Source organism: Strix aluco, chromosome 4 (assembly GCF_031877795.1).
Source record: "Strix aluco isolate bStrAlu1 chromosome 4, bStrAlu1.hap1, whole genome shotgun sequence".
Classification (NCBI taxonomy): Eukaryota; Metazoa; Chordata; class Aves; order Strigiformes; family Strigidae; genus Strix; species Strix aluco.
The window spans coordinates 120,912,484-120,939,536 of NC_133934.1; the positions used below are offsets into that span (position 1 = coordinate 120,912,484).

Below are 27,053 nucleotides of genomic sequence, written 5' to 3' on the forward strand. Positions count from 1 at the left end.
AGGGACCCTCAGTGCCTTACATTCAGGGTGTCTTTTGGACTCAGACTTTCCTAGGATCCCTGCCAAGAGCCTGGGAAGAGGGGCAAACTGTGGTGGGGAAGAGAGACCTGGTGGGCTGGAGGTGACCTGGGGACAGGGAAGAGCTGGGCTCTCCTTGGGGCCAGACCAGGACGATGTGAGTGCTTAAACTTGGGTTGGGCTGAAGATGTGAGGGATGGGGACAGATGCCTCAGGCTGTCTCCAAAGTGGGCAGTAGGCCGGCCTGGCCTGGCCATGCCTGTCTCTGCCCTTGGATGTTTCCAAGTCTCTTTCCCCAATGCATGGGAAATAACATTTGATGCTTTGGGTTCTGGTGATGGGCATTGTTCTACCTCATGCTGAGCACCTGGGCTGTGGGCCTGTGTGGGACACTCTTTACCTGGACAGCTGATATCCATATCACCATTTTCCTTCTGCCCTCCCCTTCACCCTCTTCTTCCCACCCCTTTGGTAAAGTGGCACCTTCCAAGCACAGGGAACTTCCAGGTCAGGGGAATGTCCCACATGTAAAGGAGAGGGTGGTGGAAGACTTTGCAGGCATAGTGGTGCACAGCGAGGTGGGAGGCTGGGATAGGGTTGGTGTGGGGTGAGGGAATGAGTCTTTACAAAGCAACACAGGTGCTGAGTCCCTGCAGACTCCATTCCCAGGTGGGTTCAGGGACCAGCTCACACGTTGGCACATCTCTGGTCTGAGATGTCTACATCAGGAAGGGATGCAGTATGGAGCCAAACAAATCCTTTCACCTTTGCTGTAAGCATCTCACCATTCCTGTCCTCCTCCTCTTCCTCTCAGAGACTTAAGACCTCTCCTCTCCTCTCCTCTCCTCTCCTCTCCTCTCCTCTCCTCTCCTCTCCTCTCCTCTCCTCTCCTCTCCTCTCCTCTCCTCTCCTCTCCTCTCCTCTCCTCTCCTCTCCTCTCCTCTCCTCTCCTCTCCTCTCCTCTCCTCTCCTCTCCTCTCCTCTCCTCTCCTCTCCCCTCCTCTCCCCTCCTCTCCCCTTCCTTCCTTCCTTCCTTCCTTCCTTCCTTCCTTCCTTCCTTCCTTCCTTCCTTCCTTCCTTCCTTCCTTCCTTCCTTCCTTCCTTCCTTCCTTCCTTCCTTCCTTCCTTCCTTCCTTCCTTCCTTCCTCCCTTCCTTCCTTCCTCGCTCCCTCTCTTCCTCCCTCCCTCTCTTCCTCCCTCCCTCTCTTCCTTCCCTCTCTCCCTCAGCCCTGCTCAGGGCGCAGTTGCGGGTGGGATGGCCGGAACCGCTGCCCTGTCCCCCCCCGCCCTTTCCAGCAGCGCCCTGTGCCCATGGGGGGCGGCCGGCGCGGAGCCCGCGGGAGGGGCCGCGCTGTCCCGCGGGGCCCGACTAAACAGATTATCCAACTCGCTTTCACTGCAGGCGTTATGAGGCGGGATAATGCTTTTGTCGGGGGGAGAATTATTTGTTTAGCGGGAAAGTACACAGGAAGGGATCAGCGCGCTGCCCAGCGCTCCCTCCCTCGCTTTGCCGAGGAGCCCGATCCAGCCCGCCCGCCCCGACGGGCCGGGCCGCGCCTCGGCGGAGACCCCCGGTCCGAGAGCTCTGCCCCGGCCCCCAGGCTGGGACACGCGTGAGGACACGCGTACGGTGGAGGCAGCAGTGCCGCGGCGGAGGGGGGCGGCCGGGGAGGCAGCCTGCAGGGAGGGCTCCCCTCTCCCCGCCGCAGCCTCCGGGGACCTGTTTCTCGGCTCCCTCGATCAGGAGTAGCTCGCTGCCTCTTGCCGTCCTCACCCACTGCAAATAAAATTAAGCAAGGGGAAAAAAAAAAAAGGGGGAAGCTTTTCAGAGGAGTGAGAGGCCGGATCCCTTCCGGAAAGTGCTTCACTTCTGCTCCCTCAGGCTTTCAATTTTTTTCCCCTTCCCCCCCTTTTTTTTTTTCTTCCTCTTTTCTTTTTTTTTAATTTTTTTTTTTTTTTTTAATTTTTGCCCGTGTCTCTTTCCCCTCCTAAACTGACTTCACTGGCAGCTTTTCCCTCCTTGCGCTCACCCCGGAGGAGGAGGAGAAGGAGGAGGGAAAAAAAAAAAAAAAAACCAACCCAACACCAACCCAGCCACTAAACCCACCCAGCAGTGGATGGGGGGAGGCAGGAGGCTCGCAGGGCGGGCTCCTGGCCAGCGGGCGGTGGGAGCCCCCTCGCTCGGCGAGCTGATGGCCGGCGGCGGGGGAGCAGGGCGCTGCCGGCCCCGCGCACCCAGCGCAGCCGCGGCCCCGGCCGCGGTGCCGGCGGGGCGCTGAGAGGGGCCCGCACCCGCGCTCGCTTGTCAGGCAAGGTGCGCTGGAGGGGGGATAAAACGGGAGGGAGAGCGGCGGAGAGAGGCAGAGAGAGGCAGGGAGGCTGGTGGGTCTGCCCGGCTGCTGGCTACCTTCAGCCCGGCAGCGCGCATCCTGGCAGATGAAGGAGTAACTCACCCGCGCCTGGCTTTTTTCTTTTTTTTCCCTTCTTTTTTTAAGGGGTGGGAGGTGTTTGCTATTTTATCCCTTTTTTTTTTTTTTTTTTTTTTTTTTTTCCCCCCCTCTGTCTGTGTGTGTATACAAATACATCGCCTCCTCTCAGGGAGCCGGATATTTCCAACCCCAAACTATGGCTTTTCAAAAACCGCCCGATGCCTCCAACGCCACGAGGAAAAACCCCAGCCTGCTGGAGATTGGAGCCTTGTGCTTGGACTCTGAGATCATCTTCGGCTTCACCAGCCACCTCCTGCGGAGGAAAGCCAAGGTGAGGGGACCTCGCCCCGGCCCTGGGGGGCTGGGGGCCGGGAGGGGGCCGGGGGGGGCCGCTTGCCCGCCCTGCCCCGGGCCGGCTCATGGGAAGGGGGTGGCCAACTTGGCGGTGCGAAGTTGGCGGCGGCCGTGCCGGGGCGGGTTTCAGCACCACGAACAGTCCTGGCGGCTCCGCGGAGCGGTGCGCAGCCGCGCGCAACGGCGCAGGGGGGGACGGCGCTGCCCGGCCCGCTCCCGGGGCTCCCCCACAGGCACCGCGGGCGCCTTGTGTGCCCCCAGCTTCAAATGGGGAGTGGGGGCACCGCGTCGCGCTATTTCCAGGAGGGTTTCTGTAACTTAATAAGAAAAGGAGGCGGGGGTCAGCCCAGCAGCGCGGCTCAGCCCCACGCTGGCCGGGGAGCACATCCCTTGACCCCCACCCCCCCCGCCCCGTCCAGCCTGAGACTTGGAGCCGCAGGAGGGTTTTGCAGCCGTTATTCGGGCGCATGGAATTTCGGAGCAAGTTCCCGGAGACCTGCAGAGCCCCGAGCAGGCGAGGGAAGGAAGCCGGGGCGCACCGCCAGGGTGCAGGGGTCTGTGCCAGCCCCGCTTCCCCGCCCGCCCCTGAGAGGGGCACACGGCAGCCCCCGCGTCCTGCTTCTTCACCTCCCTACCCAAACTTTTCCCGGGCTCCAGGCGGGAGGTCCGGTCGGGGGGGCGGCGGCTTGTGCCCCCAGGGGCTCTGCCCGCGCTGCGGGGACGCACATGGCCCCAGCTCTCCCCATTATTTTTTTTTTTTGGGGGGGGGGGGGGGGGGGGCGCTTCAGACACGCGCTCGGGAGAACCAGGAAAGTTTAAGCGTCTGGGGCAGGTGCCTCTTGCGGGGGGTGGTTGGGGTTTTTTTGGTCCATATGTATGTTTTTCCCCACGCTTTGTGCTCGGCGCTGCTCCCGCCACCGCAGACCCCAGCCCACGGCTCCGTGCCACCAGCACCCACCCGCCCGGTGGCGGGGGAAGGAGACAAGAGTCCGCCTTCGGCATCGCCGGGGGGAGCCGCCGCCGCCGCTCCGCCGTGGGGTGCCGGGTCGCGCTGCGGCTCCGGCTCCGTCGCGGGTGGGACCGGGGGCTCCCGCGCGCGGCGGCGCCGGCAGGTGGCGCCCTGGTCACAGGGATGGCGGCGGCGGCCGCGCTGAGCCCGCGGGGCCGCTCCGCGGGGCCCGGGCACGTCCCGGCTCGGCCCCTGCCCACCGCCGCCCGCCCGGGCAGCCGCGGGGGGGGGAGTGATAGACAGCGGCGCGTACTCCCCTCTCCGGGGGGAAAAGAAAAAAAACCAACTAAAAAATAAGTGCTAAATATACGAGCCGGAGCAGCAGCCAAGTAGACAATTAGCCGCGAACGTTAATTTCTCCATCTGTCAGGTCAATTTTCGCATGTAGGAACATCCCATCGCGCCCGCCGAGCGGCTGGGGAGTCGGCCCCCGGGGGGGGCTGCGCCCCGCGGCACCGCGCATCTGCCCGCGGACGCCGCCGCCACCCCCCCGCCCCAGTCCCCCGCGCAGGAGAGCACCAGCGGCGGGGGCCGAGGGGGGGCAGCGGGCCCCTTGCCGGTCCCCCGACCCCCAGGCGCAGCTGCCCCGCACCCCCAGCGCCCGCGGCAGGGGCCGACGGCTGCGCGGCTTCTCTGCCCCCGCGCTTTGCCGCGGGACTGGCACCCCCAGCCCGGCCCTTTTATCCGCACTCCCGAGGAACTTGGGTGTGTTGGAGTGTCAAGGAGGCAACCGCGGGAGTGCCCACGCTTTAGTCACACCGTTTCGGAACTATCCCGTAGGGTCACTATGAAATGTCATCTTCCCCCACACCCCTAACCCTAAACCCCAGCCCCCCCTGGCCGAGGCTCCCCCCGCCCCGTTTACCCCACCCCACCCGCCCCCGCCCAGCCCCTCCTCCCCTGCCCTCCGAGCACTTTTCCAGCTTTTTTTTTCCGACGTGTTCCCGTGCTCCGGGTCCTTCCCCGTGCCGCCGTGGGGAGCTCACTCCGCCTCCCACTCCCAGCCCAAAACTTCACTCCCTCCTCAACATGGGAGGCAACATCACCTAGAGCGGCAGCCCGGACGGCGGGGAAGGGGCGAGAGCACTGTTGGCACCCCCCGACCCCCGCCCCGCCATGGGCGCCGCGGGCCGGCCTCGCCGCCGAGCACCGGCCCGTCCGCACTAGCGGAGCGGGGCGCGGGGCAGGGGCGCATCCCCCGCTATCATGATCGCGGCCGCCGGCAGGAAGGGTCCGGGACCGGGACCTGAGCCCCGAGCGCCGGGGGTAAGTTGTTACAACACTCCTCCCCGCGCTTGGGCTTTTTTTTTTTTTTTTTTTTTCCCTGTCTTTTTTTTTTTTTTCCTCTTTTTTTCCCCGCGAGGGGGGTGGGAGCCGCGTTGCCTCCGCGATCCTCCGCGCTGAGCTCTGCTCTCTCCGCAGGTGGCGGAGGGGAGCGCGGCGCGGGAGCTCTCCCCGCGGAAGAGGCCGGCGGCCGAGGAGCGCTGCGCCAGCCGCCCGCCGCCCGAGGGAGCGGGGGCCGCCGCGGGGGCCGAGCCGCGGCCGCTGGAGCGGGCGGCGGCCGGGGGCTGGTGCCGGAGCTGCCAGGCCCAGCTGGCCGAGCTGAGGAGGCAGGCGGCACGGCTGGCCGCCGGCGGCTGCCCGCCCAACGCCCCGCCGGTAAGTGCGCCCGTACAGCGCCGAGCACCTTCGGGCGGTCAGGGGAGACCGGGGAGGGGGGGGGAAGGGGGTTACGGGGGTGCGGGGGCCGCCGGAGCCTGGCCCCCAACCCGGCGGGGTCAGGTGTACATCCCCGCGGCTTTGGGAGGAGAGCAAAGCCGGCGATTTGCAACCGAGGAGGGTTCTTCAAAAGTTCCAAGATTTCCCGTCCTGGGCTTTATCAGAAAGCGAAACCGTGCGGCTGGACGCTCACCCTCTGTTACAGTCGCCGGCTGCGAGAAACAAGTTAAAAGAAATAACAGGGAGTTTGGCCAGCGGAGCGGGCGAGAGGCTGTGCGGTGCCGTCCGGGCCGCGCCCTCGGCGGAGCCGCTCCGAGAGCCCCGGTGCCAGAGCGGCCCCGTCCCGCTCCTCCCAGCCCTGGTGGCCCCGTGCCGGGGATGCCGGCTGGGTGCTGCGGCCGGGCTTTGCAGCACCTTCATCCCTCCTGCGAGAAGCTGCCGGTAGCAGCGGCTCAGCCCCTCCTTCCGAGGAGCCCATCAAATGCAGCTGAGAAGCACACGCTCGCGTTTGTGGCGCTGGAGGAAAGTTTGAGCGGGACGGTGTTGGTGGGCTTTCACCGTCTGGGTGCTGGAGTGACCCTCCTTGGCTGACGGGCTCATTCCTGGCCTCAGTGTCACTGGGGCAAGCCGGGACTGTGTCATTTGCTTCCAGTTTGTGCCTCATGATGTCCCTTCATATCTGGTAGGAATGGAGAAAGTGTGTGAGCGTGGTAGAGGTTTCCTTTAACACGTGTGCCCCTTTATTCCTGTGTATTGTAGTTGCCTGACCGTTTTTTCCTTTCCGTGTGTTTTCTGTATATCAGAGGTCTTGTCCCTTTTCCTTTAGTGAGGGCACGTGACACAAAGCTTTAAAAAGGTGATACAGGTGAAAAAATACATCTTGCCTAGACACCTGAAGAGATCCAGAGGATTAGCTGACGGGGCAAAATGCAACAGAAGACCCTGAGATTCTGTTCCAGGGCACACAAAACGCGTGTTGGGTTTTTGATAACACTTGGAAGTAACGTATTGTTTTCTAAACAATGCTTATCTGGATGTTTGCAAGAATGGGGGGGAGGGTCTGAAGAGGAAGCCAAACCCTACTGACCTTCATTTTCATTCAAAGAGTTCCTGTATGATCTACAGCATTCCCATTGAATCTAAATATAGTTTTGTTTGGAAGTGCATTGTGGAGCAGTGTCCGAATGCGCGGCAAGGTTTGTATTTCCAGGCCGGATCCAAAGCTCTTTGAAATCAACAGGAGTCTCTCTATTGACTTGCTAGGTTTGGAGCGGGCTCTTATTTCTGCAGTGTAAAAGGTCACGTATCTTACTGAATTCAGGACTGCTGGACCTTTTGTTTTCTGTATTGCTGCAAATCATGGAAAGAAGTTTAATTTGCCCTTGTGAAGTGCATGGGATAGGCTGCTTCACCGAGGAGCACATAAACCCCTGATCCATTGTTGGGGTGGGCCTCTGCTCTAAAGAATAGTGTCCTATCTGGGAGCGATCTCTGTCATGGGAAAATAAAAGCTGCCAGTGCAGGAGAATCGGGGGGTTTGGCCAGGTGTTTGGGTGAGGAGACCTGTGAGCAAAGGCCTGTTTGTGTGGTCTCCTTCCTGCAAGTCTCGGGGGACTTCCTTGATAAGCACTCGATGATGGGTAAATTAATCCCCCTTTTCTGCAGGGTTTCAAAGCATGCCTAGGAACGTAATAAAATAGTAGTCATCACAGTGTCAGAACCTCGACAGACCTGATCGCAGAGTAACAGATACCTGGAGTTTGCTTATTGAGTGCAGTAGAGTTAGATGTTTATTTTTTTTTGTTTTTTAAATAAATTTTCTAATGCTTGTGAGACCTCTAGCCTAATTGCAAGCTTCCCCCCCCCGCCCCCCCCCCCCCCCCCCAATCCTGGTGTAGTGAGCAGCTCCTCAGGAAGGAAGATGCAATAAACAGTCCTACTTACTGCCTTCTGAGTGTGAAGTAGGTTAGCGGGAGATAACAGTCAGGGGTTCAGCTACTCAGCTGCTGCGAATTGGCCTTGCAGTGGGAATCTGATGCAATATGCTGGCAGGTTGAGCGCTGTGTAATGTTTGTGCCAGAAAGGCAGCTTGCTTTTTTTTTTTTCCCCCTCCTTTCTTGTTTAATTGTATAACAAGACATCTGAAAAAGCATCTCCTCTCCATAAGAGTTTCATGCCCATACAATAAAAGTCCAAAGAGTTTCTTATAAGCTCTTCTAACGTACTGTCAAACTAAGCAACTACTGGATGAGTAAACACAGGAGGCTACTGCTTGGAGCATGCTGCTCTTAAAGGATTTACCTCCTTTGCCATAATAATTAAGGGATCTTTCAGCACAGATTCAGAAAGATTTCCACACCTGGTTGAAAAGCCTTTGGAAAGGTGGGTGGGTGCCTCAGAGATGAAAGAAGGGCTAGTTTCCTGCTGTTGATATCTTTCCTGATGAAAGAGAGGAGGTGTATTCTCATGCGTGGGGCAGCTGACAAGGGATTGAATTCACATTAGAATAAAAAGCCAACGTACTGTTTGCAGGGATAACAAATCTAATTGCTTGAGAGGGCTATGATTCATACAGTTTATGTGTTGCTGTCCTTTCAATTAGATGTATTTAAAATATATAAATAAAGTTTCGGTGCTCAGATGATGTGCATTGATTACAGAATACTCTCAGTTCTTTGCATCTCTTTAAAGTCCTCCAAATCTCTGTGGACAGATGATAAAAAGATACACCTCTCTGCTTATGTTAAAACTCTTTAACAGTTCTCCCAAGTACAAGATTTACTGCACTCCACACTGTCAATTCCCTTCTTTTTACCGCTGCTGCCTTTACAGTTTGCCACCACAGTGAGGCCTGTGTGTGAATCAAAATGTGATTTTCATCAAGCGTGGATGAAAACGAGCAAAATTTAATCTGAAATTATTCCAGATTATGAGTTTGGTATTGCAGTATCAGCATCAGTTGCTGAACTAGTGTTAAGAGGGGAAAAAAAATAAAAGGTGCCTTGGTTTATTCCTAATTAAAAGTTCTGCGTGTGCCTTGCAGGCCATGTCCCTGGGGAGCTGGTAATGGGATACAGGATCTCCTACAGCCAGGGCTCTGGCTGGGGTGGAGAGCAGGTTGTTGTGCCTGGAAGTTGCGGCTGTTGGCAGCTGTGGGGCAATCCACGGGAAATGGGTTGGTGGTCTCTGTCTCACTCCCAGTTGGCAAATAGCCTTGTCACAAAACCACCACAACAATTACCGCTAATTGGCATCACTGTTGGCAGTTTCACAGGAGAGGCTGAGGACTGAATGGGGATGTAGATTAAATTAGTAATAATAATACTTAGCACCTCAAATCTTCACAGTGCTTCACAAATGCTAATTAATTAATTTGCCTGATGCCTGTGTTCGGTAAACCCAAAGGCACTGTCATTTGTAAAGAGGTGTATGTTGTTTCTAAGGAGGTGTATGTCTCCGAAAGGAAGGGGACAGGCAGGGACTGTCCGACACGAGAGATGTGCTCCTGCAGCTGCGTCGCTGGAAGTAAAGTCTGCGCTCCCTCTAGGAGCCTCAAGGATATACAGCTACTGTAAAATGGTTTTAGCTAATCCCTTATGAGCAGAAGAAGAAAGCTCTCTTGGTATGAGGAACGTGCACACTAGTACAGCCACATCAACAGAAGGGTTTTATACTGGTATAAATATTTTGGTTATAGAAAAGTAGTAACTGTACCCAGTTATACTGTAATAAAAGATTATTTTAATCAGTACTGAAAGGAGGCCAAGACCAGAGGAAGTTCACTTTGGAAGTGATTAACTTTGAGAATTCTGTTTCTCCCAATCCAGGGATTTGTAGACCGTTTCACTTGTCCCCATCCACCGTCACCCCCGATCCCCCTGGTCTGAGTTTATATTGTACATACTGCCAATGCAGGCAAGTGTCAGAGGCAGCATTAAAGGGGGAAGAAACATGCATATTGTATTGTAGCTTAAGTTCAGCCAAGTTCTTGCTGTCCTAGTTTTTAAGAGCTTCTTTTCTTCCCTGTTTTTTTTTTTTTTTCCCCCTGTTGTGTTATCTGCGCTGCATGTTACGTGAGGCACACCACTGAACGGCTTCCAGGGAGTCTGAGGGACAAAGGAGCAAGTGTGGGCTCTTTATTGCTGGTGGGGTGGACAACGCTTTTTCTCTGATACTTAAAAAAAATGAATTCCCACTTGAACAGGTAAGCTGTGGTTGAGTACAAAGAGGCACACTGCCAGCCCTGGTCTGCAGAGAGTCTTGGTGACCAGGACAGGTCATGCCTTTGGTTGATAATGAACCATGAATCATTTGAGGGAGCTAAGCAAGTTCCAGCCCGCCATGTCCTTGGCAAGGCTCTGTGTTACACCAGCTAGAGTTGGAGGAAGCCCGACTTCTCTGGAAAAAAGGGGAGGATAGCAGTGGCTTTAGACACACTGCACTGACATGTCTCAGCTGTGCAGACACCACGCAGTGCTGCTGGATTGAACTCCCACCACACCCACTTCTGATCAAAGCAATGGTCTCTCGGTACACCTGTATGTGCTGCTGATTGCATCATCTGAAGGGGGGATGAGGAACGAAGTTTTGGAAAGGGCATGCTCTTTCCTGTGGGTTTCTCCTGCATGCTAAATAACTCCCCACACGTTGCCATGAGCAGCAAAGCTAAGGAAGGATGGTTCTGTAGGATGGATGCTTTGCTCACCTCCTTTGCTCTCCCCATCCCTCTGCATTAATCCCAGCTGTTCCCTCCTTGTCCTCAATGAGTCGATAAGAGGCAGCACCTTCTCTGCATCTGCAGCTGCTCACGTACAGTTTGGTTGACAGTAAGTTAGTACATGGACATCTGGCTTCTGCCAAATAATTAATAACAGGTAGGTCCTGCCCCACTTCACTCATGGCCAGTTTGTGGAAGTTGTAGGAACTTGCTCTGAGCCTCAATTTCACATCATTTGTCAGGTTCAAAAGCTGTTAAGGAGGGCTGGCAGCAAGGAGGGTGGAAAGAAGGGCAATAGAGCAGTTGTCATTGCTTTGGAAAACCAGGCCAAGAGGACAGGCATGGGATTGAGGACTGTGGTCCTGATGCATGAGGGCCAGGTATGCTTTGTTATTCCCACCTTGGCCACTCTGATGGTATCAGCAGGACTTGTAGAGAGGAGAACTTGTGTGATCCCTGGCTGGGGATACCTGCCCCCTCACTGTTGTGTGCTTTGGGAGCCTGTGCTGCCCACAGAGGAGCCTGGGAGAGGGCTCTGTGTCCTTAGCGTTTGCCTGCAGGCTTGTGCTTTCCTGAAAGCAAGGGTTCAGAGCATGTGGGGACTTCTCACAGCATTTGAGGTGCATGTGGAATAGGTCTGAGCTTTTAGAAGCAACCCCTGACTTTTTGTGGAGTTTTTCTTCTCATCCTGATTGTTTTCTATTGATGTGTCAGCCCTTTCTACTGAGCGGCATGGTCATCTGGAATTTGAGACTTCTGGTGAAGAGGAGGCTGAGTCTTGGATAAGTTTGGGGTTCTCTGTTCCTGAGGGGCTGTTTTTCTTTTTATGGGAGACCTTTCTGCAAGTGGGTTGATGTGGATAAGGGGAATTGAGTGGGAGAACTGTCTTTTACAGATTCCTCTCTAGAGGAATCCAGTTTTCAGGGCTCTTTATAAGCACTAAATGCACCTTAAAACATTCTATATTTAACATTTCAAAAATGCATAAGTGGAAAAGTAATGTCTTAGTTAATAAATATGAAACTACGGGGCATTTTTTTGAGATGCACATTTAATATTTAATTTTGTGAGAGAGACTCTTGCAGAGACTTGGCTGTGGAGTGCTTCAGGCTATGAGCTCAGATGTGGATTTCAGGTACGTGTGCAATCTAATAATGGGGTTAGTGACAACACCGTGTCAAATGTGTTGACATGAGCAGTTTCCTTGTTTCGGTCAGTGCAGTAGTCCGCATGCTATGTGATAGGCTGTGGAAACTGTTTGTAATGAGTTTGCTTTAGACATTTAGGATTTTCAAGCATGCCCTTTTAAAATACAGGTGAGCGGGATTATCTTGCAGTTCAGATGCCGGAGGCAAGAGACCTTCTCACTGGGGGATCTGAAGTGGAGGAGTGGGGATTGCGCAATTAGCTGAAGGTACTGCGATCTCCCGGGTAGATGAGGGTAATTAGTATTGCTCCTGCTCTTTCTCTAGCTAATGCCTTCAGCACCCTGCCCTATTAGGGGAAAACGGAGGACACATATAAACCATTTCAAAATCCCAGGGGGTGGAAAAGAGCATCTGCTCCTAACATCTGAGGTTACTTTGAACCTGTTGAAATATGTAGTAGCTGCTTTATTGTTTTTGCCAAGAGTTTCCACCTACAGTGATCCCAACCTCTGACTTGTTAACAGCAAGGTTGTAGGAGGCAGTAGTCATCCTCCTCTTCCCCGGCCCACAGCAGCTGATAGTGGCTGTTGCTCCGGACCTGGCACCGCAGGGTATTGAAGCAGGATGGCTGAAACCACCAAGAGATTTTTCTTTCCCAAGACCAGGATTGCCCACCATGTACACAGTCGCTGCCTGGGTCTCCTGGTGCTCAGGTACCCCACCATAACTGCACTCTGTGGGTCTGAATCCTTCATCCCACAGTGAGGATGCTGATACAGAGAAGAGCCAGTTAGTCCCTGGGTTTTCAGCTGACAGATGAACATTTTGTCGTGAAAAGTGAGCGGAGATTTTGCTTCACCCTGGCTAGAGGAGGAGAATCTATCTGGAAACATGTGCATGTTTTATGGAAGATTTTTCCATGACGATGCTGTTGCTTTTCTCAAAATTGGATTACCTTCAGGAACTAGATCTATTTGGATATCGCTCACACTGAGTATGGCAGGCAGCTGTCCATTTGGGAGTATTGAATCCTCTTTTTTTATTTTTTTATTTACTGAAGATCTATGGAATTTAATTTGTCTGGATTTGGCTCCCTGTCCTCTGACTTCAGACCTGCAGCACTAGAATAACTATTTTGTATTTATGTGTCCAGCATATCCCCAAATGGAAGGCATCTTTAGGAAGGTGGGAGTCTTGTCTGTCACTGGCTGTGCTCATGATCAGGAGCAGGCTGACTTCTTTTACAACTATCTGCTAATTTGGTATAGTCTTTCAGATGAGTGGCTTATAGGAGAAGACTTGGGCCTTACTTTCCAGAGAATCATGCCTCCTGCTGCCTTTGTTAACAGGAGGAATTGTGTCCCATTGCAGGGATGCAAGACATGAATTTAATCCCTAGACCTGTCACTAACTTTGTGAATTTGGGCAGGCTGCTTAATATCCACATGCTTAATTTCTCTTTTGTTCAGCAGAGAGAAAATGCTTCCATCTTTTGTCCATCCAGTAAAAACTTTTCTGCTTGTATGGCATTGAGCATCATCGACTACTGTTCTTAGCAGAGCTGACTGCTACTGTAATATGCATAATAAGGAAGAATATATAACAGAGGGACACAGAAAACAGCAGACTCTGTGACTTGGAACTGAACTTTCAGGTCAGGTGTCAGGGTGTGGTTTCTGGGGCTGGGGTCTCTGCAACAGCAGAAACAGCAAAGCCAGGGACTGCAGATAAACTGTGAAGACAGTAACAGACAGTCCTGAAAATCTGCCAGCTCACCAGGAGGGGAGTGGTGAGGCTGTGGAAGGGGACTGGAGGTGTTCAGGCAAAGGGGAGCTTGCTTAAGTAGCAGGTATCAGATCAGCTTGTGGAGCATGGATTAGAGCTGTGCTGATGCTATCTAAAAGGAGTTTATCTGCATAGTGCACTGTGCCTCCCTGTGATGAAACTAGAAAGCTGCTTTGTGGAAATGTGGTGTGGTCTTGTAAATTGGGAACTCTTCAGTGGCTTCAGTCCCTCGTACTGCTGTTGAAGTTTATGCCAAAGTGTGTTAATTATTAGTTTTTCATTAAAAATGCTTTATTTTTAAATGGAAAAAAGGCAAATTTTGTAGAAGAACCCAAGAACAAGGCTTCAAATGATTATTCCAAGCAAGGAGGGTGGTGGGGATATGCCACTTTGCAAGAGTAATGTATTCTTCTCTAGGATAAGTTAAACTGAACATGAACTTTTGGTGTGCAGTTCTTTGGACTGACTTCTTTGCTTTGAAGCTGCATGAGCTTTTAAGGCATAGCTGGCAGATGTTCCTTTTCATGTTGGAGAAAGAATGTTTAACTGGTATAAATATATCCACCTATTTTAGGCAGCATAATGCCATTGTTGCATGTTTGTTTTATCACTAGGAGTCTGACTGTTTTATGCATCACCCTAACATACAGTGAATCAGCGAAATCTCAGCACTTGCTCACAAAAAAAGGCTTAGCAGAGCACAATTATCCTTCTTTCTGAGTCAAGCTTTAAAATCAGTCTTTCATCAGCATTCCTGGAGTTTGGCAGGCTGCTCTGAGTTTCGGCTGGGGCCGGGCCGGCATTACCATACATCAATACCTGTGCAGAGTTGATTGGAATGCTGGACAGCTGTGGGAAAATGATCAATTTTCATTTAGCTTGTAGCAAATCTTCCCCTAACGTTTCTGAGGGATTTTACACTGCTCGATGAATGGGATGGGAAGTCTTCTGTACAAAAATGAAATGTGATACTTCTGGCTAGGCTGAGCATTGACTGGCTTTCAGCATTAACTGTGAAAGTAAAGCATTAGTCCTAGTTCTCACAGCATTCTAAAGATTACATTTAAATGTGTTTCCTGTTTTACCACAACATACAATTTGTTATAGCATAGTTTGTGTTGCTTTTGGTCTGTATATATCGATCAGTGCTGATTATACTGTAAATAAGCAGTGTTTGGCTTTGTGTTTTAAGTCATTTGGGAAGTTAGATGTACTCAGTTTGTATTGTACTCTTTTTATTGTGTGTTGTTCTCACTGTATTGTGTGCTGTAGCATGTGTTTACTCCTTCTGGCATTGTTGCTGTTCTCCTGGATTTCAGAGTACAGAAGTATGATTTGTCTGTAGCTTTATCAAGTAAAATTTTTTTGCAGGGGTTGCCTGCTGCTTTTGCATCTTATGTGGTTCCTGAGCAGTTCAGAGGTGGTGGCTGTGCCCAGGGTACATCACGCAGCCCTCAGCAGAGTGGTACTGCTGAGTGTTTTAGAGGAGATGAGCCTGCTGGGGTAGTTGAGGTCAATGGCAACATGCTGGATTGGTGATACACATCTGATTCCCATCACAAAACAGGGCGTCATCCCTGGACTGTGATGGGTCTCCTGGAACTCTCTGGGATGTGGCCATTTCAACAGCTGTTGGAAATATCATGCAAGTGGCTTGTACAATCAAGAAATCTGGATATCCTTTTTTCAGTTGCTTTACTACTTTTGGGTCATCTGCAGGGGCTGTTTGTACTGTTTGGTGTGGAGTGGTGAAAGCAATCCGCTCTTTCCTTGGTAGCTGTTGAGCTTCTTTCGGTGCCTGTGGACAAAACATGCCGGTGTTGTGTCAGACCCTCTCTTTAACAGCAAATTACCTAGTGTGGAGCATAAAACCAGCTGCTTGTATCTACTGCCCAACTGCAGCCAGGCTCTAGTGACCAATGGCACAGTTCCCAGAAGGGTTAAGAGACCAAGAGCCAAACCTTAAAATGTGCTCTGTGCTTCATCTGTGGAGTGCTTAGTAGGTGTTGGTGTGGGGGCAGCTCCAGAAGCCAAGACCACTGCCAGGCCTGTGTGACCAGTCACCAGCCCAAACTGGGAGCATCCTGCATGGCCTGTTCAGGCAAGTAAATGATTTCCAGCTGCACTAAATAGTCAGCAAAAGTTGGACAGATCTGGCCTCTGTTCAGCAGATGGAGCTTGGCTAATGATGCCAGAACACCTGATGTCCAAATGATGGAAGGAAGGGTAGGGAGATAGTTGAGTGAGCTAATCTCTTGTAAGTAGGGCAAGGAGGGTTTTGCTTTCCATGTGGTGAGTATGCTTAGGATAAGTGTGAAGACCATGCCAACTTCTGCCAGTATTGGACTATGTGCTGTGTTGACAGCAGCAGATGTGTTAGAGTTTTGGCCCAGATTTAGTAAAAGTGGTTGTTGAACTTAGGAAAAGGGAAGTTTGGCTGACTTGGGTATTATTTGAGAAACGTTAGCCATGTTGTGATAGCATGTCAGTTTTGTGTTGAATATGTGTACCTGTGCTTGTTTGTATAGGGACCCGGCTTCTCCCCTTGTGAGAATGAGTGCTCCAGTGACAGAGAGGAAACAGAGTTCAATCTTTGATGAAAACATCACATAATCCCCACGTGCATGCCCTAATGCTGGGTGTGTCATGAGGAAGAGAGGTGTTCCCATACCGCTGCCTGGCCCTGGGCCATCTGGTCTCAAGGAAACAGTCATTAGTGATGAGAAACAAATTTGCTCTACAAAATTTGGCCTTTGAAGGATGGAGGCGAGGTACAAGTGTCTTTGCCACTGTCATTACTGGGCAATGCTGGTGCTCCTTTTTGCTGGTGGGCGGAAGATGGAAGGGCTGGTTTGTCCTAGATACCAGCTTTAAAAGAAATTCTTTAGACTTAATATGAACTACAGGTGCTGCAGAGCTTTTGTAAGCTATCTTGAAAACTGTGCTGTGGGTGAAACACAGGCCAGGATTTGGCCTGTAACTATTTTGCCTGTAGCTTGTAATTAAATATAAAGTTAAACCCAGAATCTCTAGTTAAAATGTTCAGGTGTTAGTGTAGCTTGTATATCTGTGAATGCAAAACTGAGCTCTTTTGCTGTCTTTCTCTGAAGATTTTCTTGCGAAGAAAGGCAAGTACATTTGACATTCCTCCAACAAGCTCTCACAAGGGTAATTTTGTGTGGATGATTGAGTGGCATGGAAACACTGTAAGATATTGTCCTTCTGTGGGTTTTGTAAAGAGGAGATACAGCTGAAGTAATTTATAATATGCAGAGTCTCAGCAGTCTGCTGAGAGAGCTTCTTTCGGCAATTACCTGTAAGAATAAAGTAAAAAGCATTTATTATTGATATTCACATTCCACATATTGAGAAATATTTCTTCTGATATTGTTAATTTTTTATTTGTAGGCTCCAAAGGAGTGTAGAGTAAGACAAATGTGGTCAAGGAAGAAAAATATATGAGTTAATGTATTACGTTTACATATTTTTCGTTTGACGGATTTATGGTTTTTAATTACACCTTCATGTCTTGCATTGGGATCCCTGGGGGCCCTTTCTGAATTTCATGCTTATACTCTTAGAATTATGAGATGCTTTAACCTGCCACCTTGTGCAGTCTTACTGCTGCTTGACTGACCTCTGGTAAAGTTACTTTTTTTTTTGAGTTTAAAATTTGAGACCTCCACAAAGAGCTAAATGATTACAAAAATATTTGTGTGATTTGGAGAGTTTCTCAGCCTGCCATCTTGTTCCTGTGAAACACAGGTTGTGAATTGTTTTCTCTGAAGTTTGTATGGAAGGGCGGACTTTGTGCTCAGCATTTGCCAGTTGATCATGAGTAGCAACACCCTGGCCTCAGTTTATGGCCTTGCTGGCTCCCAGTGGGGTGTTTGGCAGTGGAAAGTAGTCGTGTCTTTGGTAATAACCCTTTGGGGAGCTATGACTGAGTTTAGGAAAGAGTATTTTCAGCAATATGGTGTCCTGAATCTGGCTGTACATCTCTCTACTTCTGTCTACAGTTACATATGGCACTGGATTTTCATTTCATAACATTTTGCATCGTGGTTCTTTTATTGACAGTGGAATCAAAAACCTGTGTTAACAGGTGGAAAATGAAGCCTGTTGGCACTGTGTAATTTCAATTGATTTACACCGGTGAAACAGAAGAGGAAGCCAGACTGAAGAACTGGGTCAATGTCTGTATTCCAAATCTGTCTCTCTGTGTAGGTATCATTACTTCTGCTTTTTTCCAGCACATCCGCTTCATTTTTCTGTTCAGTGGAAACAGAATTACCTGTATGTGGGGGTGGGGTGGGGGGGAAATAGTGCCAGGATCTGTTTGGTATAACTGAGATATAGCTTATTCAAGAGCCAAACAACCCAGGCTGATAATACTCAGAATTGCCAAAATAAATTTGCCTTGGGACTGACACTAAGCATGAATATTCAGCCACAACTTGAGCCCCTTTTCTCAGATTTGTGCTGTACATCCTTTTATTATTCTGGTCATGGCTGCTCCTGAGCACACGCAGTTCAAGAGCAAAATAGCTCTGATTTGTGCAGTTAGAATTTAGTTGGGTTTCAGCTTCTTGTTGTCAAGTCTTTTGATGACATGAAAGATATGTTATATGCAGGGCTGGCTTTTCTGACCCACTCTGAGTTCTTCTCCCCTGAGCTTTTTATTGCTGTGGGAGGGCTTGACTCTTGTAGGATTGGGTGCAATGAAAAGCGTGGAGTATATAGCTAAAGAACTGCAATGCAGAATAAACACTTGACCCTGGGAAGTGAGCACAAGTGAGAACACAAAGGCATTGTTCTTTGAGGTGATGCGTTGGAAGGTCTCTACTGTGTTTTCTTTTTTGTAGTTTCCATTTTAATTCCTCTTGCTAGCCCAGGTTCAATCTGATTTTTCTTTCTTCTTGCCACTGGAGCAACAGTCCCATTTGTCGGTGTTGGAAAGTAGTCCAGGGCATCCACTCTTACTAAAAGTGTAGAGCTTTCAAAGCTCTGCTTTCTTTGGAAGCGATGAAAGGTCTGGTACAGAAGTTTGTCTCACTAAGGATAATGGTACAGAAGCAGTTCACCTGCATCTAGAGGAGTGAGCTGAAAAATGGCTATGATTGTTCAACAAGAAAAAAATGTAGATCCACTGTGTGCAGAATCTGCTTCTTTCTGTACCTCGACAGGATTCCTTAAATCTGTGCAAGAGCAAAGAGTTAAGATAATCCTGATTTTACAGAGGAGTTAGCTAACCCAGGAGTCTTGTAGCTCAGTTAAGTACAATACAGGAGTGACATCAGTGAGAGATTAGAATAAGCTTTGTTATCTTCAAAGACTGTTTACTTAATGGTTGGGGAATCGCTGTGTTTGTAGGTAGAGGTAGGAAATGTCCTCAGGCAGGCAGGAGCTGATAGCATTAAACAGAGGAGTAGTGTTTCTACTCAACCATCCTTACATTGCTTGTGTGCTTCTCCCAGCCTGCTGGCTGTCTCTGCTTTTGTGTACACCACCAGTACCGAGGTCTTTAAGAGATTGCCAAGGTAATTTCAGATGTTAAGCACTTGAACCCAAGCAGTATCCTTATAGCTTTTGGGTTATTTCTTCCACGTCCTACTGACTTTGTCCCTATATAGGGTAATTATATGGACAGTTTGTAGCGTCTGGCTTGTTTTTTTGTTGTTTGCCTATAATTTTTTTCCAAATTCCTGTTAATTTTCAGGAGAGATGTGCTTACAGGGTAGCTTCTGAAAGCATAGCCTGAGTTAGCATGTCTATCTGTGGAGTGGTGGGGAGGGAAGGGAGAAGGGAACAGGGTCTGCTGCTTTTCAGTGCTGGGCTATCCATGGCCTGTCCTGTGGTGTGATGTGATGGGTATGGGGCACATGTCACCGTGCAGCATTGGCTGTGCTGGGAAGCACATTCTGTCAGGGGAACGAATCCTTCTAATAAATGTCCCTGTCTGACAGCCAAATGGTGTAACGACCTGAGGAATCAACTGCTATAAATCCTGGGGCAGTACTGCTTGTAGTCTTCTTACACGTATACAAGTTTTCTTTAAAAGATTGGTTCAAGGTGTTTTAAAAATCGCAGAGTTGAGTAGTGTTACCTACCCTTGGATATTTCAGCTATCGCTTGTAATCACATGGAAGACAGCATGTAGTTGGTTTGGGTTTTTAGAGGACTCTTGTGCAGTACTTGGATCTTTCCTGCAGAGTTCTTTTTGACAGCAGTGAAGTTACTTCTGATCTCCAGTAAAAAGGACAATTTGATTTGCAGATTGCTGTGTAAAAGCTGCTATAAACTTAATTTGGAGCCCACTGGGATACATGTCCTGCATGCAAGCATTTAGCTCTTTCTTCCTCGTTGGCATTTTTCTTTAAAAGACAAAGCAGAGATGCAGTGTTCCAGGCAGATACATTTTTGTTCCCAGCTGTTTTGAATGCTGATTTGATGTTAAGTCTTTGTTCAATCCAGACCTATGTCATTAATGACTCTGGAGTAAGTAGGTGTGCAGAACTGGAGGAAATCCTGTTTTATATGTTCCTATTCTAGGAGACTCTCAGAAAGACTAACAATAATGCTGCTTGGTGAGGTAATGGGTAAACATAGTAAGAAATAAAAACGTGCTTACTCCTTACTGAAGCAGAAAAATAGCTTATGAAGCATAATGTTGTCTTTGATACGTGTAGATAATCTGACCTGCTTCAGTCTGTGGATTAAGGCATTAACTGGGGCAGCTGAAACGGCTTCTCATAAAGAACCTGTCCCTCTGGTTGTAAAGGAGTTGTCAGCAAATGCTAATGAGAATTAAAAAGAAGTAGGAGCCCAGTCATAACCCAGCGAAGTCACTTGAAAGGCTTGCCTTGACTTCAGCAGTCAGTTAATTCCCACCTGAGGTGGAGGGTTGCTTTGTGCAGCTCAGCATTATCACAAGTCTGATGTGGGCACCAGTTCCAGTCAAGGGGGTGGGTGGTGCACAAGAAAGCTCTGGTGAAGCCTTGGGTTTGTACCTATCCTCTTCATGGTCCTTTCACTGTGGGAAAGACAAAATGGGTGCATTCCCCCAGCTTTTCCTTCCCTTTGTTGAATGAGTGAAGTTTAGGAGAAGTATTTTTTTTTCAAGAAGAACCAGTATTCTCATAGGTCAAATTACTTCATCAAGTTCTTGAGGAAATCAAGGCTGGGTTTAAGCTTTTGATCTTGGCCAGTAGATGGAGAGCAGGTAGAAAAATAGGATGAAATTTTGGGAAACTGTTTCTGGGGTTTTTTGGGTTGGTTTTTTGGTTTGTTTTTTTTTGAGAAGCAAATGTGAAATTGTGTGTTGGGTTTTTTTTTTGTTTTGTTTTTTCTTTTTCTTTTTTTTGTCCATCAGCCAGCTTCCATAGCAGCATGTGTGAATACAGTGAAACATCTCCACTGCAGTCTATTCGCACTGTCTGTGCTACAGGCTTCCCTGAGGACCTAGGGCAAGTCAGCTAGCATTACATTTTTAGATATACTTACCCCATTTAGCATATGCATTTTGCTTAGCATGCACTTACAGACTAGTGACTTGCATGCATATATAGCAGAGCACTCCTGTTGGTATTCCTTATATATGCACTGGTTTTTATGTGCACTAATCTGGTGTGTGTATACTTCAACTATATTTCTAATCTCTCTCTGCCTTCATGTTTTTGGCTGTGAAACAGCAGCGATCCCTTTTCTTTGAGTAAGCAGGCAGAGTCATACTTGTGACATTTTAAGACCACTTCGAAGATATAAACTTGTTTAAGTGCTTGTGATTTATCTTGTTTTGCTTTATTTGTTTCCTTAAATGTCAGCCACTCTGAACAGTTCCTTGGATTTTCCTTTTATTCAGGAAGTGTCAGCTGATGAGAAGGCAGCTGGTGTGCTGAAAGCATCATGCCCTTAAGAATTTGGTGTGTGATGTGTTTAGTTGGGGAGAAAGCCCAGTTGCCGTTTTGTTGGTTTTTTTCTTTTTCTGCTAAAAGTTGCTGTCTTGCCCTGTTGATTTAATGGAGAAAGAATGCTGCAACACATTTAGCTGTGCAATGCCTTTCAGGTAGTGAGAGATACCAGAGGAATGAGAGAGATCCCGTGTGCATAACTGGCTGGCACTTGGTTGACCTAAGCTGACGGGTCTATACATAGTTCTGATTCCTGCCCGCCAAAAGAGCATCTGATGCAGACAGCTGCTGGGTGTGTGACCCCTTTTGGTACTTGGGGCGTGCGTGGGCACGTGCCTTCCTACCTGTCTGGTGGGTGCGGCTACCTCCAACGCTTTCTGCTCTCCTGTGCTCTTGGAGAGGACAGCCCCACCAGGAGACCTCGTCCTAGGTGGAGGGAGCTTCTGGACCCCTCATGGCAGGAGGGAGCTGGGATACCTGTGCTTATGTGCTGCAGAGGAGCAGATGATCGTGGCTCCCTTATGCAAACAGTGCTTCTTGGTGGAGTATTTAAGGTAAGTGGGTGAAGGAGTGAACATGCATTGGACATCACAAGCTTGTAACTGCCTGGTGGAAAGTGCAAAGGGGAGATTGCTTGAAGCATCTCCCTCTCCTAGACCCCAATAACTGCGTTATTGGCCCCAAGATGATGTTGGAGGGAGGGAAACTATCTGTTAGCAGCTGCTTTCCAGAAACACTCGAGATCAGAGTCTAATAAGTATGTATCACGTCTAATGTATCTTGCTTGTTTCAGGTTATGTTGTGATGGCAGTCTTGATCATTATCTCATATTAATTTTCTAGAGCATGATGTATGTGGATACACCTACTGCGCTCAGAGATTTCACTGCAAGATTAGAGACATGTTTAGGAAATTAGTAATGAGAGAAAAACGTGTAATTAAAAATTATATCAGTTTGGAAGCTCATCCATCTTCAGCCAGCTTGCTGGAAGATAAAGGAGTCTTACACAATGCTTAGTGGTGGGAAAACGCATTTGGCTTTCTACATTTTAAACAGGAAGGAACTATTTAAATGACAGACTTACAATAGTAATTAGGGCATTTACTTGGGAATGCTGGATCACGTATTGTAGTTGCATAGTGTCGCAGTAACTCGGACTGTATAAAATTATGGCAGATCTCATTATATTTGTTTTCTTTTGATGATGCCTTCAGACAAATTAATTTTTAACTTATCTGGACCCTTTATAAAGTAATTGGGTCCTTGTACTGAAAATAGTGTTCATATTTTGAGGTAGTCAGATTTACATATGCTGAATATTGGCTGTAGTGTTATGAGGTTGTGTACTTAACAATTTATTTGTTTCCTGAGATATGCAATTTTATGTGAAATGTCTTAAATTCAGAGTCTGCAACAGAATTTCAGCTCTTCATCCCCAATGACCATTAGAAAATTGCCATATGCCTAAAAATGTGCTCAGCACAACTCCAATTGTTCAGACTGTGAATTTCCTCTCTTTTTATCATGGGATCCTTAGCTCAGAATAATTTTATTCTTTAGCAGTAGGAGAAACACCATTTGGTTGTATATGGTTCATTATAAAATGTGGTAACTTTTAAGCATTTCAAACAGTAAACATGCTTTATTTTAGTTTTTATGCCATTTTTCATGAACAGTTAACAGTGCCTTGTTGTCATTTTTGTCATGATGTGTCCATAAACTCAATTATCTTTCTCTCTGGTCCAACTTACAAGCACATAGAAAACCTAAGCAGATGTCAGAGCAATAACCAGGTGTACATTGTAGTACTTTGCAAAGTTTTAATTGCTGCAGGGATGTTTCCTAGTTAATGGATCTGTTTATTAAGTGCTTCTATCTGTTGTGTCTTGTTCAGGAGCATACCTTACATATGGTATTTTCAGGCTGAGCCTGGCTATTTTGTCTAGCAAGAGCCTCATAGTAACCCTGCAGAAGGATGTGCTTTTTCAGTTACGATGTCCATAGTGTAGTTAGCAAAACTGCTGAATTGCTTGTTGTGTAAGGTACCATGTAATTTGTGATTTTTGGTAAAATTATTAAGTGCTTTAGAGTTGTGAGTTTGACAGAGGGGTGCCTAGACCCAGCTGGGCCTATGGATGTGACCAATGTGTAAATATTTACTGTCATTGCCTCTGTAAGCACTATGGGGTAAGGCTGAGCATGGTCCATGAAAAATGGTCAGAGGGCTGGAGCATCTCTTCTGTGAAGAAAGGCTGAGAGAGTTAGGGTTGTTTGGCCTGGAGAAGAGAAGGCTCCAGGGAGACCTTACTGTGGCCTTTAAGTACTTAAAGGGCGCTTAAAGGCAGAGAGACTTTTTAACAAGGCCTGTGATAGGACAAGGGGTAGTGGTTTTAAATCAGAAGAGGGTAGATTTAGATTGGATATAAGGAAGAAATTCTTTATGACAAGGGTGGTGAGACACTAGAACAGGTTGCCCAGAGAAGCTGTGGCTGCCCCCTCCCTGGCAGTGTTCAAGGCCAGGTTGGACGGGGCTTTGGGCAACTTGATCTAGTGGAAGATGTCCCTGCTTATGGCAGGGGGGTTGGACCTAGATGATCTTTAAAGGTCCCTCCCAACCCAAACTATTCTATGGTCTTTGGGTGGCTGCTGATGGTGGGTGTTGGGTGTCCACCTGTTGAGAGATGCTGGCTGTTGTTATTTGGGAGGAGGGACTACGGGTGAGGAGAGCATGGCCAAAATGACTCACCAAAGACCAGCAATTCTTGATGGTGCTTGGAGTGGGGGGCTGTTAGGTTGGTGGCCAAGGGACCCCTTATATCTGGGAGGTGGAGGTCAGCAGCTGTGATGGAGCGTGTGGGCAGCTCCCTGGCATTCCCTATTATGCCTACACATGGAGAACTGGCCTTCCTGGAGAGCTGCGAGGCAAAGCATATTCACTCTTGGCAGCCACTTTGGAGTCTGTGCTGTTGTGTGTGAATGGGGAGATGTGGATGCCCCATACTCACTGCCCAGAAGCAGCTGCACATGGTTCATGCCACTGTGCAATACCCAGATTTGTACCCAGACCAGGCCATGAAGCCAGGACTGTGTTTTTTATGAGAGATATTATGTATTGATGAAACAATGAGAGAAAATCTTTTCCCAGGAATTAAATAATTGCTTCCTTGATGAAAGGACCCAACATCTGGCTCTTGTGTTTCATGTATTTTGTCATGTAGATGTAACTGTTTGCTTTGTTCCTGGCAGTAACGTTAACTTATTAATGTATGAAGCTGTTTCCAGGTCAGTGGGAAACTGCATATAAATCTTTATTACATGTACTTGATTGTCTTTAACTCTTTAGAAGATATAATTAGCATCCAGTAATCATATTGCAGTGCTGTTTCTGTGATTATGCTGGTGGTTAGTGTGCAGTGCAATTCTGGTTTTATAGACTGGAGCTAATGTTAGCTTGATTAAAATAAAGGATAAACATTGGCCCATGTTGTTGGCCAGTTAATTTTCTCACCTTTCTGCTGCCCAGTTTCATTGCCTTCTGCAGTTCTGAGATGTGACCACCTGCCACTGAGTGGCTTCTGATTAAAAAGCTGTGATTTTTAATACCTGGTGCTTCAGGTTGAAGTGGAGGCACTTGCAGTAATGGTGTCGGTGAGGCAAGAAGTGGATTGGGGCAGGGTCTTCAAGGACAGTGACTTGGCTGAAGTACTAATGCCTAGAAATGTTTTGATCCTATTGTAATGAATAGCTGCTGGTTCCTGTTGTTGTTTCTGTTTTGATTGAGTGCCCAGCTGGTGTATGGTGGAGATAGGATGTTGGGGCAGGGAAAGGAAGTAACTGTCAAAAGTGCATCTCCCTTAGGAAAGCAAGAATGTGGAGGCATGGTAGAATTGGGGTTTAAATAGCACTTATTTTTGCTTGGTTTTCAGAGTGCACTGACCGTATGCAATTTTCCACATGCTAGGTAATGGAAAGTTGGCCCCAGAGGAAGTCACTTTGTAAGTCAAGTTTGGTATTATAAAATCAATCACTGCTGGGTCACTAATTGGTGTGGAAGATAGGAATTTCCTATACAGTATGATAAGTTCATTGGTTTTCTGGCAGCATGTGCGCAGTGAGCTGTTTAGCCAACGATATTCTTTCCTGGTTGTGTTGTTAACTCAGGAAAAGCAGCGGGTCGCTTACAGCTACACCCAAATCCCTGGTTTGTTTCTGAGTAGTAAGGGGAGGGTGGGGGGAGTTTGATGTCATGTAGAATCTACATGCATTTTATGAAGTTTGTTTTCATCTCTTTGTGGCATAATAGTGAAGCTTGGCAGCCACATGGGAATCGTGAAGATTGATTGCTCTTGGTGTTAAGCATCTCACATCTCTGAGTTTATATCAACACAAGCCTTCTTCCAGCAGCAGCATCTGGCTCATTGGCAAGATCTGCGGACAGTTGTTCTGATCGCTCTGGAGATGCCTCTGGCTGTCATGTGGCTGCTGCCTTGGCTGTGCTGCTTTGTTATTCTAGCTGGGCCCATTTTCATTTATTTAATTTTTGGCTTACCTTTGATTCTGATGAATTGCTCCTGAGATTATGGCCTTGAATAAATCTTGCCTAACTTCCTCATGCAGGGATTTCCATGAGATGCTGATGTTAATTTATTTCAGTGACTATTTGCTGATTGGAGCTGGAGCAATAACATCCCAGTCTGTGCCTTCTGTGCAGGTTTTCCCTGTGAATCACAGCATCAGTCTTGTGAAGTAAAACACACATCTTTGAGCATATCCTGCATAATGGGTTTCTCTGAGACTAGAGCTGCAAGCGTAAATCAAATATTATTACCAATACACAGTCAGGGTCTGGGATGATGCTGAGAGTCCTGGAATCAACGACTTGGATTTCTCAAGTTGACCACTGGGAGTGGAGTTTCTGGCCCAGCTGATATAAACTGGCACTGGAGCAAAGAATAATGTGTGTCAGCTCTGGATTTATATCACCTCAAGTGCTGTCCCTGTCTGTTTGATTGTATGTTTTTTATTCATATACATTGTACTTTAAAAACATGATTCTTTCAGAAGTACTGTGGCTTTGGAAGACACGTGGGCTCAAATAAAAGTGAGTGTTTCTTAAAATAATGAAGCATCTATTTTCATTAAATAAGCCTATTGGGGTCACTGCTTCTTCTGGTTGAAATTAGCAGAGCTGTGATGTGCAGGAGGCCAGACAAGATGGTTATCTTCACTGGCCTTTAACTCTAATGATCTGTAGAACTGCTTCTGCACTGTCCACAATGGGAGCTGTTCAACGAGCTGTCGGATTTTATAAGGATGTTAGCAAAGCAAGGCATGATTACACACAGTTTTCTGGTTTTAAATGTGTATTTACATCTTTAATAATAAATACTAAGGCAACTTGGGTGGCATGTACATTTTTTTAGTCATTTACTGCAAATTTGACACATTATCTACCACAACAAAATTTTGTTTTAAAATGAAGGGGGAAGTTTGCACACCACGATGTAATTTAACTCATCACCTGACAGCTACAAATGTGCATTTAATGGTCATTTTATGGAGAGGCAGGTTGGTGAAAGAGTTCATTGCTGTTTTGAAGGTAGGAACAGGGATGCTTCAACTTAGAGGGGAAATACTGACTTTGCATTCAGTATGAATGTGGCTATGGATTTCTTTAGGGCCCAGGTCTCACTCTGAGGCTGTAATTTCTCTTTTTAAAACAACCCTTTCCTCCTCTGTTTTTGGCCTTCTCCAGCAGGTGATAAGGCAGCTTCTTTTCCAAGGTCCCAGAACACAAACTAAAATAAAAACATCCTTTTATGTAGTACCTTCAATTGAATTGAAACATAAATGTATCCTATGATGTTAGGCATTGTCTACATTTGTGGAATTTCTATAGAATCAATGTTAGACACTGTAAATGTTTAAAAACCCTGGAAGTGTGACTGGTAGGATGAGCTAGA

The 27,053-nt window shown here is 48.1% G+C and overlaps 1 protein-coding gene across 1 annotated transcript in view; it reads left to right on the top strand.

The window, feature by feature from the left end:
- The first annotated feature begins 2,494 nt into the window (after positions 1-2,494).
- The window catches only part of KIF26A (kinesin family member 26A), a 102,321-nt gene continuing 77,762 nt past the window's right edge, over positions 2,495-27,053 (top strand). Inside the window, exons 1-2 of the mRNA XM_074825263.1 lie at positions 2,495-2,778; positions 5,233-5,469. Of these exons, the coding sequence (XP_074681364.1) occupies positions 2,644-2,778; positions 5,233-5,469 (372 nt within the window). The 5' untranslated portion in view covers positions 2,495-2,643. The remainder of the gene's footprint in view (positions 2,779-5,232; positions 5,470-27,053) is intronic.